This window comes from Macaca mulatta, chromosome 3 (genome assembly GCF_049350105.2).
Source record: "Macaca mulatta isolate MMU2019108-1 chromosome 3, T2T-MMU8v2.0, whole genome shotgun sequence".
Classification (NCBI taxonomy): domain Eukaryota; kingdom Metazoa; phylum Chordata; class Mammalia; order Primates; family Cercopithecidae; genus Macaca; species Macaca mulatta.
In genome coordinates, this window is record NC_133408.1 from 187202342 (window position 1) to 187221798 (window position 19457).

General features: G+C 37.2%; 1 protein-coding gene across 1 annotated transcript in view; it reads left to right on the plus strand.

Annotated features, from left to right (window-relative positions):
• The window catches only part of CNTNAP2 (contactin associated protein 2), a 2249322-nt gene that overhangs the window by 1229080 nt on the left and 1000785 nt on the right, over positions 1-19457 (plus strand). The window contains exon 10 of the mRNA XM_001094652.5: positions 8298-8469. Within this exon, the coding sequence (XP_001094652.1) occupies positions 8298-8469 (172 nt within the window). The remainder of the gene's footprint in view (positions 1-8297; positions 8470-19457) is intronic.

A 19457-nucleotide genomic window follows, 5' to 3' on the forward strand; every position in this document is an offset into this window, starting at 1 on the left:
GCTTCCAACTTTCACCCACTTATTTGAGCACCTATTGATATGCCTTGCCTGAATTAATTATTAATATGATGGTTTCCAAATGGTGACTTTCTTCTTTCTACATTCCTGTTACATGTATTACTTAGCATAGTGCTATTGGAGGAGCTTTCTATTTACCCTATGTATTGATTCATTTCTAGACAGGCAGACTCTTGGATTCCTATTTTATTCAGTAGGATATGATCTATAGCTTCCTTTTTTTTCCTCCTCCCTTTTTTATTTTGATATTCAAAGTCTCTTTTTGATACTCAAATTATTTATTTTGTACACAAATTGTCCTTAATTTGGGGAGCAGAAGCCATTTCAGGCTGGCTCCTGTGTCATTCTGACATGGCCCCATCATTCTTTGGGCACTTCTTTACTTACTGGTGCAGCAAAATGTTCCAGACTCTTATTGTACTTTCCGTAACACAGTTTAGAATCAGTCATTTCTCCAAGGAGTCTTGGTTTTGCCCAGCGTAGAAACCAGGATCTGGTAAACAGGACTATTCATTGCTTTGAGAGGGACCCTGTTCATAGACTGTTCGCAATGGATGATAGGAACCATCTGTATATTGACCAAATATACAATTTCATTCATATTTATTTCTGTATCTATCTACATATAGCGAAAACCACAAATTTATACTAATTGATTAAATTCTAATGCAAACCCACCGGGTTCATTCGGTCTTTCTTTTTTTCTTTTTTGAGACAGTCTCATCTGTCACCCAGGCTGGAGTGCAATGGCACAATCTTGGCTCGCTGCAACCTCCACCTCCCAAGTTCGAGCATTTCTCCTGCCTCAGTCTCCCGAGTAGCTGGGATTACAGGTGCATGCAACCACACCCAGCTAATTTTTTGTGTCTTTAGTAGAGATGGAGTTTCACCATGTTGGCCAGACTGGTCTCAAACTCCTAGCCTTGTGACCTGCCTGCCTCAGCCTCCCAAAGTGCTGGGATTACAGGCATGAACATTCTGTCTTTCTTATGCTTCATATTTGTACCTTCTTTCTTTGACATTGAGAATTTGGCTCTCACTGTCTTCCATGTATTTATTTATTTGCTCCATCATGCTGTACTATAACCAATCTCCCAGCCATGTGGGGTGGAGATCCTGTGTGGGTGTCCTCTGTGCACAGGTCCTGGACACCACGAGACTCTCTTCCACTGAACCACTCTATCTTCCTGCCTGCTTGGACCCTAGTTTTTTTTGAGGCTGTTTTCCTGCCCCTGCTCAATGGGTTTTTGACTAAGTTATTCAGGAAGGTTGAGTAAACAGTAGAGATTAGGAGACATTTTGTGCAGTCTGCCAAGATCAAATTGAAAGGAAGACAGTAGGTGGTTTTAAACATCCTTAAAGCATTCCACCAGCCTCCCTTGGACCTCCCAACCTTCCCAACTTTAAAATAAGCAGAGAGAAGCTTTATATGCACTTGGTTTTAAACATGTAATATTTTCAACCTTGTTGTCTACTGTTTGCTTTTTCCATCCCATCAGATGAACATTATAACTTACAACAATTTAGGTTGCCGTTTTAATGTCAAAACAAATATCAGCAAGTTTTTCACTGATGTATTTCTGAATTAAAATTTTAAAACCTTGAAAATGCATGTGTTTTCTTTGTCAGCAAGAATAGCAATGTACTGAGTGGACTTCAAATCAAGTATGAAGTTTTTATATGCAAGTCTTGAAACAGAAATTTCAGACATGCCAGTAAAGTGATATAATTACAATGTTCCTGTAAAGAAGGAAGGTTTCTAGTACAGGGAAAGTAAGATGCAATTGAGATTGACAAGATTATAATTCACTGTGGGTGTTGTAACACATTGTCAGATTGTAGAAACCAGTTACAATAATCCATGTGTAGACATTGTATTTTTTATTCCAAATTCATAGAAATTTAAAGATATAACAAAAACATGCCAAAAATTTGCCTTTATTCTATATTATCTTTTTACTAACTTGACAATTTTTTGTTACATTCACTTTAGTTCCATTTTACAGCTATTCATTTCTGACCCTCGAAATGTCAGCTGCAAATTTATATTACCAAAAACTCCCACTATTAATCTTCTAAGTATGTTAAATCCTGAGCTCTGCAGTAGTCACTGAAGGTATCACAGACACGAACACACTAGTATTTTTACTGAAATTTTATTTGTTCATAAAGGGAACAAACACAGAAAATAAATAATAGGTTCTCTTCTGTTTCCAAGGGAGTTAAAGCAGCAGGAGGTTCAGTATCAGAGATCCAACATCTCTAACTCATTGTTGACTAAGGGAACTGTCAATATTCCACCAGTTACATAATGCTTTGCAGGTGTGAGTAATCTTCAAGTTCTAAATATTCAAGCCTATTTGAGAAAATAATAGCGGGATGTGTTTGTTACACTTTGTATTAGTTATATATTGCTGCGTAGTGCATTGCCTCAAAACTCAGTGGCTCGATATAGTAATAATTTATTATCTCTTCTTTTCCATAAGAGGCCAGTAATTTAGGAGCAGCTTGGCTGGGCAGTTCTGACTTGATATTTCTTGTGAGGCTGCAAATACATGTTTCCTAGAGCCACAATCAGCTGATGACTTGACTAGGGTTAGAGGCTCCTCTTCAAGATGGCAGACTCACATGACTAGCAAGCTGCTGTTGGCACTTGGTAAGAGACTTTAGTTCTCCTCCTAGGTGCTCTCCATCTCACTACTTGAGGGTTTCCATGGCTTTTAGGCTGGCTTCCCTGGAGTAAGGGATCAAAAGACCAAGGTGCAGCCCCTAATGCCTTCATACTTAACCTCGGAAATCATATCACCTTGTTACTACCACCACATTCCATGTGTCACATGGAGCAGCACTGATTGTGTGGAGGAAACTATAGAGGCCATAAATATTAGGAGGTATTTAAAATAACATAATGCGAAGACTTATGGACATCTTGGAGACTGATTGCCAGTGTTCACCCTATCGCCGACAGAGATTCATGTCTTCTTCCACAAATGAAGTACACCCAACCTCCTCTAAAAGCCATCCAAAGTCTTATTCCACTGGGCCATCTGCTCAAACTCCAGGACCTCATCGTCTAAGTCAAGTCAATCTAAAATGAATCTCAGAGAGTTCCAAGAGAAAATGAAGCTGTTTAGGTATAGTCACTCGAGTATCACTTCCCAAGTACAGTTGTCAATCTTAAGACCTATGAGCAAGTTTTGTGCCACCCTCACACTACATATACAATGGTAGATGATGCACAGAGAAACCAAACTAGACTCTCTGGTTCAAAAATGGAGAAAATGAGAGAGACAAAGAAGTCAGTGTTCCACAGCAGTTTTGCAATCCAGTCAGGCACATGTTGGTCATTCTTGATTAGGACTCAGTCATGCTATTTTCTGGAAATGATTCTCCATGGCTCTTGGCTCTGTCCTCTGTGTTAGTTCTGCCACTCTACATCATCCTTTTTTATATATATAGAAGGTTGTCTATGTTTACAGCTGCATAGCCTCTTCACCATAAAGTTTGGAGGTTGAAGGCCTTTTTCTATTTTGTCCCACCTCTGTTCCTTTCAGTACAAGCTGGTGGTGTTACCTCCAATAGAGTTATCTTAAAAATGAATGCACTTTGGGAGGCCGAGGTGGGCGGATCACGAGGTCAGGAGATCCAGACCATCCTGGCTAACACAGTGAAACCCCATCTCTACTAAAAGTACAAAAAATTAGCCGGGCGTGGTGGGGGACGCCTGCAGTTCCAGCTACTCGGGAGGCTGAGGCAGGAGAATGGCGTGAACCCGGGAGGGGGAGCTTGCTGTGAGCCGAGATTGCGCCACTGCACTCCAGCCTGGGCGACAGAGCAAGACTCTGTCTCAAAAAAAAAAATGAATGGACTTTATATGAATTTTATTCAGGTTTACTCCACTTCATAAAAGGCACATCCACAATTATATAAAGATAAGCTCCCCCTGACCCCTTGAGCTTCTGTAGATCTACAGAAGGAAAATGCTCTTAGATAATTAGAATCCCTATTGTTTAATTGAAAAGACCTGTAAGGCATAAAAATAAGCTGTTTAGAGGGTCTTCTGTCTCATGGAGTGTCCCTCTGAGGAATACCTAATAATTTTCTCAGGTCTTTATGTAGACTTTGTAATCACACTTCCTTGTCATCTCTAGATCATGTTTCCTGGAATTTGACCTTTGCTTAGAAATGTGATTTCTTCATGTTTGCATTGTTCACCATCTGGAGAGACTGGAATTGAAAGAGCATTTTACTTTAAAATTCAGTAATGCCTGGCTTCTTCATTCGTAATAGTTCTTCTTTAGCTTCTTCTCTCCCATTTTTTTTTTTTCTTTTACTACAAACATAAGATGCCAGGCGGTTCCTTCAATACTTTACCTGGAAATATCCTTAGCCAGATTATACAATTTCATTTAAGTATATCTTTTTATTTTCCATATTATCACAAGCAACAAAGTTGCTAAACTTTCCACCGGAACACAGCAAAGATCTAATTTTCTCTCATTTCCGCTAACACTTTCCTCACCTTCCTTTAAGTCATTACAGCTCCTCAAGAGCCATCAAGCTTCTTTTAAGGCCTGTCCCACTAACTTGCATATTCCGTTCCCTAAATCACAGCCACATTTTTAGGTTTCTGTTATAATTCTCTGCCAATATCAAATTCTTTTTTTTTTTTTTTTTGGCTCTAAAGTATTCTATTTTATTTTATTTTCAATTTTTATTTCCATAAGTTTTAGGGGAAACAGGTGGTATTTGGCTACATGAGTAAGTTCTTTAGTGGTGATTCATGAGATTTTGGTATACCTTAGCGGTATACAATGAACCCAATTCGTAGTCTTTTATCCTTCACCCCCTCCCACTCTTCCACCCTGAGTCCACAAAGTCCACTGTATCATTTTTATGCCTTTGCATTCTCATAGCTTAGCTCCCACTTATGAGTGAGAACGTACGATGTTTGGTTTTCTATTCCTGAGTTACCTCACTTAGAATAATAGTCTCCAGTCCCATCTGGGTTGCTGTGAATGCCATTAATTCATTTAATTTTATGGCTGAGTAGTATTCCATTGCGTGTATATATATTAAAAAACACATGTTTATAGCAGCACAATTCACAATTGCAAAAATATGGAACCAGCTCAAATGCTCATCAATCAACGAGCGGATAAACTATGGTATATATACAGTGGAATACTACTCAGCCATAAAAAGGAGTGAATTAATGGCATTCACAGCAACCTGGATGGCATATCCAAACATCAAATTCTTTATTTGATATCTATTGTTGCATAACATATCACCTTAGAATTAATTTCCAACCCTGATGAATATTCATTACCTCTCCTGGGCCCCTCCAGAAGACTGTGTATGATGACATGGTGATTGACTTTCCACAAATTAAGCAATCTCAGAGACCAAGTTGCAGAGTTTTCTATTGTTCACAGAAGTCAGGCCTAACTGGTTATAGACGGGGACAAAAAAAGGGTGTGAAATCAGGAGCCAAAGATTAATGATGTCCATCTTGGAATATTTAAAGATAATGTATGGAAAGAAAAAACTTAATGAATATGCAGTATTTTGTCCTATAATTATCTTCTCCTAGAATACATCTCCTATTGGAAAATAAAAGGACCTAACAACTTCAAACTTCAAAATTACCACGATCAAACAGAATATTGTTATAAGTGACTGATGACGTCTTGTTTTACAATTTTAATTCTACCCAATTTGTAGTAATCGGTATTTATGCAACCGCTGTGCTTCAGAGTGGCTTTTATTTTCACAGATACATCCTTTCATTTTGAAACCTTTCAAAGAGAGTATGGATATGGTGAGACTCCCAGTTATTAAGAAAAAAAAAAATAGAAATGAGAGTCTTCTTAAGAGTGGTCAGTAAGTTACAACTGGATGTTTTCTCTCTGCTAAGTTTAGACATTACAGTCTATTCAATTTTATCTTGATTAAACAATTGAAAATCATGTGTGTGCATGCAACTGGTCTAAACAGATCATTTATCTAATATTAGCATTTTTCCGAAGGGACTAAGTCAATGCAAATGAAAAAAATGTGGTTGACTAGAAAATACACACACACACACACACACACACACGAGCCATATATTAACATTAAAATAGAGTCCCATATGGATTTTTTTAGGTCAAGAAGTTCATTCAAATACAGTCTTATTTTTATACAATACTGTGTTAATAGAAAATAAAATATACCTTTGTGATTAATCCTTAAAGGAGATTCAAATGACAGTTATTGGACTTTAAATATTGTAATCCATTAACGAAGAGAGAAAGAAGTTTTCTGCTATCCTAAAATACTATCCTTAGTATCCTTAGTCAAAAAGAATAGGATTTATTTATTTATTTATTTATTTATTTTTTGGAAACTGAGTCTCCCTCTATCGCCCAGGCTGGAGTGCAGTGGCGTGATCTCGGCTCACTGCCAGCTCTGCCTCCCGGGTTCCCGCCATTCTTCTGCTTCAGCCTCCCGAGTAGCTGGGACCACAGGCGCCACCACCACGCCCGGCTAATTTTTTGTATTTTTAAGAGACGGGATTTCACCATGTTAGCCAGGATTGTCTTGATCTCCTGACCTCGTGATCCGCCCACCTCGGCCTCCCAAAGTGCTGGGATTAGAGGCGTGAGCCACCCCGCCCGGCCAGATATTTTTAAAATATCACTTAACAGTTGATACGGTTTGGTAGTGTCCTCACCCCAATCTCATCTTGAATTGTAGTTTCCGTAATCCCCGTATGTCATGGGAGAGACCCTCTGGGAGGTAATTCTATCATTTCATAATAGTGAGTGGGTTCTCACGAGATCCGATGGTTTTATAGAGTCTTTTCCCCCCTTTGCCTGACACTTCTCCTTGCTGCTGCCCTGTGAAGAAGGACGTACTTGCTTTCCCTTCTATCATGATTATAAATTTCCTGAGCCCTCCCGAGATATTCTCAACTGTGAGTCAATTAAACCTCTTTTCTTTATAAATTAGCCAGTCTTGGCGTGTCTTTGTTAACAACATGAGAACAGACTAATATAATGGCCAATTTTTGTTTTCATTGAAAATTCACTTTTATCCATTTAATGGAACATTTGGTTCCAACCCATTTTATATAAATTGTTTATTGTTATAGATATAATATTAGATGAAGTGAATGTGTCAATAACTTCAGATTTGCAAGCAGACAAATTAATACAGTTTAAATTTGCCCAGTAGGCAGATTTGGTATGGTGAACCATATGAAAAGTAGAAACTCTGGGGACTTTCTTTAGATACTTAAAGGGATTGAAAAAATATCATTCTCTTATGGCCTACAAATTTTCCATCCATAATGCATGTTTCTACCCAATTATGCGTGTTTCTCTTAAAAAGATACAATAGTAATTGATTGGTGGTGATCTCTTAAAGTTATTTAGCAATAAACTCTTAATGTCTGATTTCAAGGTTGGTGTATGCATTCTAGTTCTTCAGAGAATCAACAGTATTTACTGTGATGTGTGTGTGTTTGTGTGTGTGTGTGTTTGTGTGCGTGTGTGTGTGTGTGTTTACTCTTGTTACTTGCTCTTTTAATTTTAGTTCCATCTGTTATTATTTACTAGTATTTATACTATATTATGATCTAGTATTTATACCATATTAGATAGCTTGTAGATGTATGTTCAAAGCCGGGTGGCCGACCCTTATGCCTAAATTTATTTCCTTCTCATGTTCCCTTAGATTTTATAAATTTAAAAAACAGCATCTGTAATGCAAATATGTCTTTGTAATGAGTTACACACTGATCTGCTTTATTTCGTAATAGTAAGTTTGGCTTATTTGACATCTGAATAACAGGTAATAGGGAATTAAGAAAATAGAAATAAGTGTCAGAGAAACAAGAAGACAGTTAGATAGCTGCGAAAGGTCTAAAGTTTTGTATCCTGATCTCTGAGGCCTGTCTCAGGAGAGAAAGAATAACAGTGAGTCTTTGACAGCAGAGGGACAGAAAGATGTGACAGTGAGAAAGATGATGTCGAAAGAGAAAATTTGAGTGACAGTAGACCCCAGAGGCAAACACTGACCTGGTAACCCATTACAATTCAACCCTGACTTCTTCCTCTGTAATAATCTCACTTTCTCAAAAAACTTCCTTTTTCTACACTGAATATAACATCAGCAAGGATCAAAGAAACAGTAGTTGGATGTGATGGCTGTGGCCAGGTAAAATACCCACAAGAATTTTAGTGAAGCATACTGTACACCAGATTTACATTCCCATTTCTTCTGTTTCACAGGTTTTCTGAACCAGATGAATAACTCAAGTCACTCTGTTCTTCAGCCCTCATTCCAAGGATGCATGCAGCTCATTCAAGTGGATGATCAACTTGTAAATTTATACGAAGTGGCACAAAGGAAGCCGGGAAGTTTTGCAAATGTCAGCATTGACATGTGTGCGATCATAGACAGGTAAATGATGTTTCCATCCTACCTCACATTGTCCGTACTTTCCAAATCTATGTTTCTGTTGTGAGACCAGGGAAACATCCAAAAGGAAAAATAAATATTAAAGAAAAGCAGGTAAAACGGAAATTACCATTCAAAGTATGTATTGTATGTTTGTGATATTAGCAGTGTTTATGTTTATGTTTTTATTTTATATATATATATATATACACACACACACACACACACACTGTGGTGTTGCATATATAACACACTGTGGTGTTGCATATATAACACACTGTGGTGTTGCATTTGTTCAACAGGCTCCAATCAGGGAATCTTAGCCTTCAACGAGTAGTTTTGCAAGCAACAGCAGTGTGGTAGAGAAACTCTGACAGTTTATTTTTAGTTTTGCTTTCTGTGTCTACAAGCAGAAATGTGCCTTCTCTTTCTGTCTCAATCATGACTTGGCCTCAGCATGTCCTTCCAAAACCCACTTCTGAAAGAAAAGGAATATTACAAAAGTGTCAGTGGGCAACATGGGTATTTTGAAGCAGAATATTTAGAGTAACTGGTCCAGCTTTCAAAATACACATATTAAAATATGACAAAATCAAATCTTTATTGGTTTTGCAAATCTGGGGAGAAATTTTTAATAAAAAACTTTAATTGTATTCTCACACAGTGGAAAGATGCAACTTTTATGTGAAATATTATGATTATACAGCATACACGACCTTAACATACTTAGAGATAGTGCCTCTCATTCTACTATGAACAAGTTTCATTTTGAGATGCTTTGTCTGTAAACGAACTATGTATGATTTGAAGTTAACCTAGTGAATTTATATGATTTTCTAAGATATATTTCAATCTTTTGAGGAAGAACTGTCTTATTCTAAAAGATCATTTTATTAATTTTGTGTTTACGGAAGATAAAAGTTCTTTAAATTTTTTTAAAATTTTGAAATAAGGTATTAATCCTATCTCAGTCTACCCACAACACAATGTAGACCATAAGTCTTTAACAAATTTATTTTATTCAAGAAGAAATATTTTAAGAAGTCACTCAATAATGAATTTTACAAACATAAAAAATAATCTATTTTGAAGTAAGTTTGCTTTCATATAATCTGAATAAGATGGCATTCATGTAAGTTACAGTTTGTGGTGGCTGTAAGATACAACTTTTATAAAGCCTTCTCATGTTTGTAATAATACTTTCTGACATAGTATACTGCTTATTTCTATTCATGTATGCAAGTACTGATCTTAGTAGCCTAAACAGTTTATATTTAAATAGAAAAGTGAACAGTTTTAATGGAAATATACTCCTAATTATTGAGCCATTAATAATGTATCAGCTATTATTTCTGCCTAGAGCAAGTGGCAGCAATAATCAGAAAAGCTGAGATGAATGTTTTAAAGAACATTTGTTCTGATTTTAGATAATTATCTACATATTATAATTGTTTTATACAGAAAAATATATTTTCTTCATAATAGTTATGGATTTTTTTTAGAATCTGCTCTTTTTTTCAGGTCAGTAACTGTAATGATACAATAATTTTATTACCTCTTTCAGCTTAGTAAATGGGCTAGGTAACACGTTGCTGTTTCTCTCTAAACATCGTGTTTCTAGGCATTGTATAGAAATTGTTGGTTACTAAAGAAGGAAGGTTGATATGTTGAGATATTAATGTTTGACTCTAATAGAGACAGGAGTTAAATTGGTCCCAAAAGAATGAATGGGATTTTGGTAAATGAAGAAAACGGAAGGTGATACTCTTGGTTGGGAGACCAACACAAGGGAAGGTACAGAAAAGAGAATACAAATTGCAATTTTTCACAGATACAAAGATACACAAAATATTTTTTTTTTTGCCAAAATGGGTCAGGCCCAATATTCATCTTGCCAAGTTTCCTGCAGCTAAAAGAACAAAGTTCACACCTTTCTTATTGTTTATTCTTTAGGATGACAAATGAAAAGATTAGCTGCAGAAAAGTAGTCACCGGTGACACATCTCCAGGAATTTTCTAAACCCATTATGGAACCTATTTTTAGCTTATACTGTTTTTTTTAAGGCAACAACATCTGTACATTAAATACCAACGTGTGAAACAGCAGATTCCTTTAGTCACCTAAAATGTTCCCAGTTCAAAATCTTAAGCGTGAAGTGTTGTACATTCATAGGTATGAGACAGGACTATTTTACTTAAACCACTGAAGAGTGTGTTGATGATATCACCCTTAATCTGTGTCTTTCCAGGTGAAAGTGCCAGTGGTTTTAGTCTGTCCTCATTGAGCAGTGATGTATCCAGATAACCCTTTGACGATACACCCCTAGCACATCTCTGCTTCTTTCTCCTCACTAAGATTTTGCAACTGCCCCGTATCTACAACTTTCTTTTCAGATTACCCAAATTCTCCCAAAGGAAGCCTACACTGGCTCTTTCTTTTCTCCTTCCCAGTTCCAGCTTGATCGATTTGAGAGTTATTTTTGAGAGGGGGGGGAAAAGGGTATAAATGAGAACGTAAGGTAAAATAAAAAAAAGAGCTACACAAGCCTGACTTTTATAAAACATTTGGAGATAATAGCCACAGCTGCAATGATTTGATGAGTAGAACTTAGGGAAACAGTTGGGGGAATATTTGTCTGAAGGAGCTTTTCTGTGTGTTGTATTGGAATACCCTATGATTTGAAGTTTATTTTTTCTGATTTGTATGTAGATTTGCATGTGGCTTATTTTGTTCACGTGCTTATTTTCTGAACACAGCTTTGATTCAAGGAAAGAGCAAGCATGCCAAGCTACAGAATTATGCATTCAGTATTTATTTTCTGAGTGCATGCTAGATGTCAAGCTATTCTAGGCACTTGGAATACATCCTTGAACAGGACAGATAAAGATTATTGAAAATTCTAAGCTCACATGGTGGGGGAAGGGGAGGAAGGAGAGATGACACACTATAATTAAAAAGTAAATAATCTAGCAAGTGAGAAGGAATAAATTTTATGGGTAAAAATACTAGAACAAAACAAGGAAGGCTGGCATGTCAGTAGATCAAGGTGTTGAGTTGTAGTTTAAATAGGTTGATCAGGATAAGCCTCCATTGAAAAGATAATATTAGTGCAAGACTTGAAAGAGGTAACTGAATGTACTAACACAGGGAAAGAATGTTTGACCCAGAGAGCACAGGCAACCAAAGAGGCATTTGCATGATCCAAGATCAGTATGGAAGCCAGGGTGGCAAGTTCAGGAGGTCAAGAATAGTTGAAGGAATAGAGGCCGGAACAAGCCCTCCTGACTTGTAGGTTATTGTAAGTTTTTATTTTGTAGGAATACAGGAGTCATTTGCAGCATTCTAAATAGAGCAACATGATGTACTCACGTCTTAAAAGGATGAATCTGGGCTGTAGGAGCAAGAAAGCTCCTACAGGAGGCTAACTAAAATTATGCCATTATAATCCAGGTGAGAGACGCTTGTAGCCTAGACCAGGGTGCTAGCACAAGAAGTAGTGAGATGTGGCCAATTCTGAATGCATTTTGGAGGCAGAGTCAGTAGGGTTTCCTTACAAATTAGATGTGGGGTGTGAAAAATAGAGAAAATAGGAATAAATCCAAATGATTTGCTAAGAACAGCAGGAAGAAAGGAGATGCTATCTCTTCAGATTGGGAAGGCTAGTTGGAGAGAAAATTAGTCAAGGGGGCTAAAGAAAACAGAAGTCAGAAATTCAAGGTTGAACATGAGTTGAAATGTCTACTGGACTTCTAAGTAGAAATGTCAAGAAGATAGTTGGATATATGCATGTAACAAGCCTGTGTCTGCAGGTTACAGAATTAACCTTTGTGCTTGACAGAATCCCTTTTGTTTAACTATTGAGGGTCTTTGGTATCTTTAGTTACATTTTATAAGCAGTCATAGAACTGGAAGGGGAGGTGGTAGATAATGGGCAGGAAGTGGTCTGTAACAATGGAAGCTGCTAGCTTGGGCCCCTCAGTGATATCCTGCTCTTAGAGAGGAGGGTTGTCAGCAAACATTCAGTTACTGAAACATTCTTTGAGAAAGGTAAAATACCCAGAGATAACATTTTTTTTTCTCCTTGCGTTGTTACTCTCTTTTACTCATTCCTAGGACCCTTGCATGATTGACTGCTTGTGGCAAACATCTTAAGATGCCTGACTCAACTCTTATTCTCAATCTTTTTCTCTCCAGCCTCTTTCCAGGTGTGAAAACCTGAGAGCTCAAACCTCCAGAAACACTCCTTTAGCCAGAGTTAGGTCCATTCACTTCTTCCCTCAAGAGAGAATCACGAGGAGAACCATAGGGTCTTTCAAAGTTGGGGAGGGGGGTGATTGGGGAGGGATGGACATTGTGGTAGAGTCAGGGAGGGTATTAGGAGATTGAGTGAGTCAGTCTTTGCAGGTAGTGGTCAGAATTCCTAAACTCGGAGACTTGCTACAACAGACATCGGCCTCAGAACTTGTGAATTGGTGTAGAATTACTGTTTGATTTGTTTTTCTTGGTTGTAGCCAGGACACATGGTTAGGAAGAAGCTGATGTTAACATATTTTGAGCTTAATTAGGTGGTGATCATGCTTGATTTCACAATTTTTTTGTGTGTTTTGTGAGTAATAGTGAAGTCCATTTTGCAATTGTGGTTTCTATTTCAGTCCTAAGAGCACTCTTCACAGCCCAGCTGCCAGAGGAAAGTTTTTTGCTTTATGCTAGGCGGAAGCAGAGATGAGACACAGTCCTGGCTGCTAAGAGCTAAGCAGAAGTCAGCTGTGGTGTTCTTGGGAAAGCTTTTGTTCTCCTGATACAGTTGCCCCTCTTGCTCTCCACCATTCTTGGTTAAATGTAGACCTGATGTCTAGAGCTGAAGAGTCAAGAAAACCATAGATCAAGCAGCCCCTGATACCAATTTGTATGTGAAAAATATCAACTATCATTTATCTAAGTAATTGTGAGTTAAGTTTTATTTTTCTTGGAGCCAAAAACACCTGCCCTTTCCCTAGTCCGCACTGCTAAAATTAACCAGTACCATCATTTTACCAGAATACAGAAGAACAAATTCTCAAATACGGAAATGACTTTGAAAAAAAAGATAATACTTTTTGGAGTGTATTAAGTTGCATTTTAGTGATGTCCCCTAGAGACTGAAATTTGGGGACTAAATAGCTGTTTAGAGGCCAAAGCAAATTCATATTGTTAAAGTCAGCACTAGTAAAAAGTGACTCATTAGAATGAGAATCTTCCCTGTTCTTTCCTGTCTACCTCCATTGAAAATATATTAACAAATACATTTAGAAACAAAATCAGTAAACATCCCAGATAACACAGAGAGCAGAAAAGGAAATGCAAATGGCCCAACTTAAACATAGCCTACAAAATTACCACTTGAGAAATTATGAATAGACTAGATCCTATTGCAGAGTTAGCAATTAAGTCTTCATTATATTTTTGGATGAAGTACATAATCACAGACCCAGTTTTTTTTTTTTTTTTAATTCAATGTTTTCTTTTCAAGAATATCCAGTTTGATTTTTTTTTCTTTCAAAGAAAAGAATAAGTAAATAAATTTTCATAAGAACGTTGAATGAGGATTAGGTAGATACATGAAAAATATCTCAAAACTAAATTGACTCTGTTGGAAAGGTGAATGAAAGCAGGGTCAAGAAGGATGATACGGTTTGGCTGTGTATCCCCACCCAAATCTCAAGTTGATTTGCAATTGCCGTGTATCAGTGAAGGGGACTGGTGGGAGGTGATTGGATCATGGGGGTGGATTTCACCCTTACTGTTCTCATGATGGTCAGTGAGTTCTCATGAGATCTGATAGTTTAAAAGTATGGCACTTTCCTCCTTCACTCACTCTCCTGCTGGCATGTAAGACATGCCTTGCTTCCCCTTTGCCTTCTGCCATGATTATAAGTTTCCTAAAGCCTCTCCAGCTGTGTGGGGCTGTGAGTCAATTAAACCTCTTTTCTTTATGAATTACCCAGTCTCAAGCAGTTCTTTACAGCTATGTGAAAATGGACCAAAACATAAGAGGTCATGAGTTTCTATAAAAGCAGGCTTAAAATCTGGATTCATAACTTAGATGAAGAGAACATGTAACATTTATCATTTTCTAAAATTTGTCTTCATTCGCTAATTTCCTATTTCTAGGCAGTAGCAGAAAAGATAAATACTTGAACACATACATTTTGGTACTGTAATCACTCCTCCTTTCTGTGTATATTCAGTCAACATGGAAGTTGATCTCAGTCAAAGGTAAACTTCCTTTTGTGGTTGTACTACCATTTCAAGAGTTCTCCTAGATGCCCTAGCGTGGCTTGGGTCAGAGTTAGCTTATGCAATACCTCATCACCACAGGGGTGGGATCTGTCCCACCTGCTCCACCAAGGTTCCCTCTGAGCTCTCTGTGAGTCCCCAGCCTGGTCGGTCTTCAGGGTCCCACCTCAGTCCCTGCCACCCACTGTCATGACACCTGTTCCTGCTGACCTTCAGATATGACATGGGTATCGCCAGACTTCGATTCTGGGATCTGTGTTTAAGGTGACAGCTATTCCTAGCATGTATGAGTCCCATTTGGTTTTAGCATTGAGAGTCCCACACCTGGAGAAACCCCTCAGTTCTGGGTAAACTAGCATGGCTGGTGACTATACACACTATACACACTATACACACTTTCTCCTAATACCTTCATCTGATCTACCAGCCATCTAAGCATTTTATAGGCCCTGTAGGGACACACAGTGATTTCTGCATCTTTTGGAGACTACATACAAGCTGAAATGAATCATGGCATATGTGTTGTCGGGGAGAGGTTAGGCACTGGGGACAGCTTCCTTAGGCTACACTCCCTTTGCTTCAGCATGCCATCCCTCCATATCTGCTCTACACAGCCACTCAGGCTGACATGAGGCCCTCTACACATTAGACCCTCAAAGGCCATCATAGGATTCCTAAGTCTCTGCTGTGTAAACCAAATATAAAATTCTAAGCCCTCAAACTGACTGATGAACCCTCCCCTCAGCCAAGGGCATACCAAATAATCCTGAAAAAAAAAATTAGTTTAGGTCAGACATGCCTAACAGACATCAACACAGAGACCTTAAGACTGATTGAATAGTCTCTTTAAGTCTGATAAGAATCATTTACAATCCATTCTCTCTGAAGCTTGCTACCTGGAGGCTTTATGTGCATGATCAAAGTTTGGTTGCCATGGCCCCTTATCCTAACTCAGACATTCCTTCCTATTAATTCCATGTCTTTAAATAATAACTTTTTCAACCAGTTGCCAATCGGAAAACATTTAAATCTACCTATCACCTGGAAGCCCCTGCTTTGAGTTGTCCCACCTTTCCAGATGGAACCAACGTACATCTTACATGTATTGACTGTTGTCTCACGTCTCCCTAAAATGTATAAAACCAAGTTGTACCTCAACCAACTTGGCCACACGTCCTCAGATCTTCCTGAGGATGTGTCATGGGAACGTCCTTAACCTCAGCAAAATAAACTATATTGATTGAGACTTCTCTCAGATTCTTTTTTGGTTTAGGGTTGAGATTTATTCAGTCAACAAATACTTTTTGAAGATCACACCAACCAGTGGACTGTACCTCCTGGGACTGAATGCTGAGGTGATGAAGGGAGGGTGATTGATCAGACTCTCCACTGTTTTAACACTTCTTTGGCTTTTATGTCTTAGCACCTAGGATGCCTCTGTTTTGCTCTCAAAAGCATAGCTTTTTCCAATCGAAAGCTTCTTGGCTTTAGACTACTTTTCCAAAATTAAATCCACATGTTTCTTAACTTTTTATTTCAGTCCAGAGTCTAAAGTTGATTTCTCCCAGAATCCACTTTATATGATAATTGTATAACCGTTGATCCACTGGTAGGACAGCCACAGTGTAAGAAAAAAAAAAAATTGATGAAAAATAAACAAACCAAAACCTTGATTTAAAATACTTCAGAACTGTATCTACTATAGTAAAGAGAAGGCCTGTCTCACAAATATTAATGTTTCTGTAGTGATGGTTTTTATGACAGATTTCCTTTCTTTTTCACCTGAATCTTGCTGACTCCAAACTGCTACCCTCTAGGTCGGACACCTCCTTTTATCATACATTTCTAGGTTGACCATCTCCTTCTCTCTTTTCTTTAGAAATGTTAATGTCATCAGTTAGGCTGGTGTCAAACTGTGCTAGCGCTTCTCTTACATTGGGAAATATTTTGTCTTTTACCATTAGGTGCTTATTTCATTACGCATACTGTAGGCTTCTGGAAATACCTTACTTTCATTCATGATAATTATTGATAAGAGGTAAAGGGGACAGAAAGTCTCCGAGATAAATTCACATTATTCAAAACTCTATACTTGCTCAATCCTGACATTGTTGTGACTGTGATCCCATCAAACTACAAATAATCAAAGAACAGGTTGGCTGAAGCTAATTCTGAAGGAAGTTGAGCCAACAAGCAATTTTCCAGTAGTGAAACTGGATTTCCTTTTGGGGACTGTGCTTCAGACAAAAGCTCTTGTGTCCAAAAACCTAATCCCCACATTAAATGTATGGAAAAACTTCAGTTTTCTCATGGGGTCATCCTATTGTGATTCTTTCAGGTAGATGTGTTCATCTTGTCCGTTCACCTTAACTCGGTTTATTTCCCATCTTGGATTCCACTGATTTTTATATTGCAAATCACTATGATCTTTCTTGGTTTCTGATAAATAAAACTACTGGCAATTTCTGAAAAGTCCCATTTCCTCATGCTAAATCTGACTTATTTGTAATATTAGATGTGTGACTCTTTATTTAAACTTTCTTGGCCTTCCATGCTAACCCCAGTGTTTCATTTGATCTTTAGCTTCCTTTGGTTTCTTTGAGAAGGGAGGAGCTTCCTGTTTATACATAAACATTTAAGCCATGGGCATCTTTCTAGCACAAAAACATCAGCTCAATGACCTAAAAGTATCACATACCCAGGCGAACCTATGTTCAAGTCAGTTGCCTCTCTGAAGTGATTTCAAAGTGATTTTATTTTAAGTACAAATAGAATACTAGAGTGACAAAAACATACTTTTTTAAAAAAAAAAAAAAAAGTAGTGAAATGCCAGAGGAGATAACTCTCCTAAGAAATAAAGGAAAGGAAAAAAGTTGAATTAGCCATTTTAAGATTCAACAGCAGCTGTATTCTTCTTTGATGCATTGCATGTATTAGGACAAAAGAAAACTATATTTGCTTTTGGCATGGCATATAGCTGTGCTTTGACATTTAAATCCCAAGGAAGGCTTAGTGCATAAAAGTAATGTCAGAAAAACAGTCATATGTTTGAAGATAAGCAGAAAGGAAATAGATAAATAATTTTAACATGTAGCTAAATCAACTATGGAGAGATTTAAATAAGCCAATTGATTTTATTTCTTGCTTTTGATATCGTATTACCTGCAAAATAAAAATAATAGCAATCGATTTAAAAACATTTAAAATATATTTCTTAACAAGTGCTTTCTTCTTAAAATAATTGTTTTTGTCAATTACTTGGATACATTGCAGCTGTGATTTCATACTAAGAATTCATTTAATTGCTCTCCCTTAAACCAACATTACAGACTCATGGACATGTTCCATCCCTTTTGTAAGCTATTGGGACTGATACAACTTGATGAAGGAGAAGTTGGAGCTGGTAGGATGCTATCCTTCATTTCCTATATGCTCCCTAACATGCTGTGTGGGAGTCAGTGGTTCATTCCCGAAAATGTGTATGCAAGTAATACTTGTTACTATAATAACATGGTTTTATTAAGTACTAAGTACATTTTCAAATGAGTAGAGACAGAAAAAAAATAGTTTCTGGTGAAATCAAATGTAAAAGTTTTAGAAAGACAAGTGGCTCCAAACAAACAAAACCATAAGTTTATGTGTGGCCAGGCAACTGTAAACTTTTGCAGAGATTCATAAAGCCCGAGGTAAACTCACTCAAATTCATTGGCAACTTTAGTTTTTACTGCACTTGAAGAAATCAAAACTGAAAAATGAAGGTGATACTATATGGAAATGGTTTGATAGGAAGGCCGGTAGATTGAACTACAGACTTCAAATAGGTGAACCCACACCCAAAGACCCCAGAGTAATTCCCTCTAACAGTGAGTCATTGACTTGACATAATGTAGGTTTTCAGTTAAATTAAAATGGTTAAGGTGTGTATCTTTTGAATGACATTTCTTTACTGGATTTCATTAAACTCAGCATATTAAAGACTTGTATCATTTCCCAATCTGAATAAAAGAAGAGTTCATTTTTTCTTTTTGCTTTCTCTTTTTGAAGAGTCTTTGCATTCCAAATAATACAGAGAAAAAAGAAAAGGAAAGAAGAGGAGACGAGAGGAGGGGCGGAAGGACTATTTGTTACATCACATTGTTATCTGGTTTATTAGTACTCTTGTACCTTCATTAAAAGTCAGGAGTAAAAATTTACGATGGTGTTTATTATAGCGTTTCAAAATAACATTTTGTTTGAATTTTTTTCTTTGGTATTTAAATGATCTATAAGCTGAAAAGGAGAGAGGAGTCATAGATTTTTCTATGCCAAGAAAAAAAGTTTTACAAAGATGAGATTGTCATTTTCATTTTGTTTGATTAAAAACACATATTTCCTCTCTGTATAGTTGCATCTCTACTGCCCAAAAACTAGTTGTAAGAGGGCAACGAGCTTATATTTTCAGGTAGCATTGTCTAAAATTCTCATGGCACCCATTGCCATATTAGAGATAAGTACTTTTTTGTCTTTGCCTATGAATTCATTGACGAATATTAGAGTCTGAATCTTATTTTGTTTACCAAATCCTGCTTACATCAAAAAGAATGTTACATGAGTAAGAAAGGAATGCAGATGGAAGGGGTGAGGAATATGTGTGTGTTTATTTGAAATGGTTTTGAAAAATGAGTCTGTAATAAATTTTAACAAACAAATTACGGTATCTGAAAAGGGTGTCTTA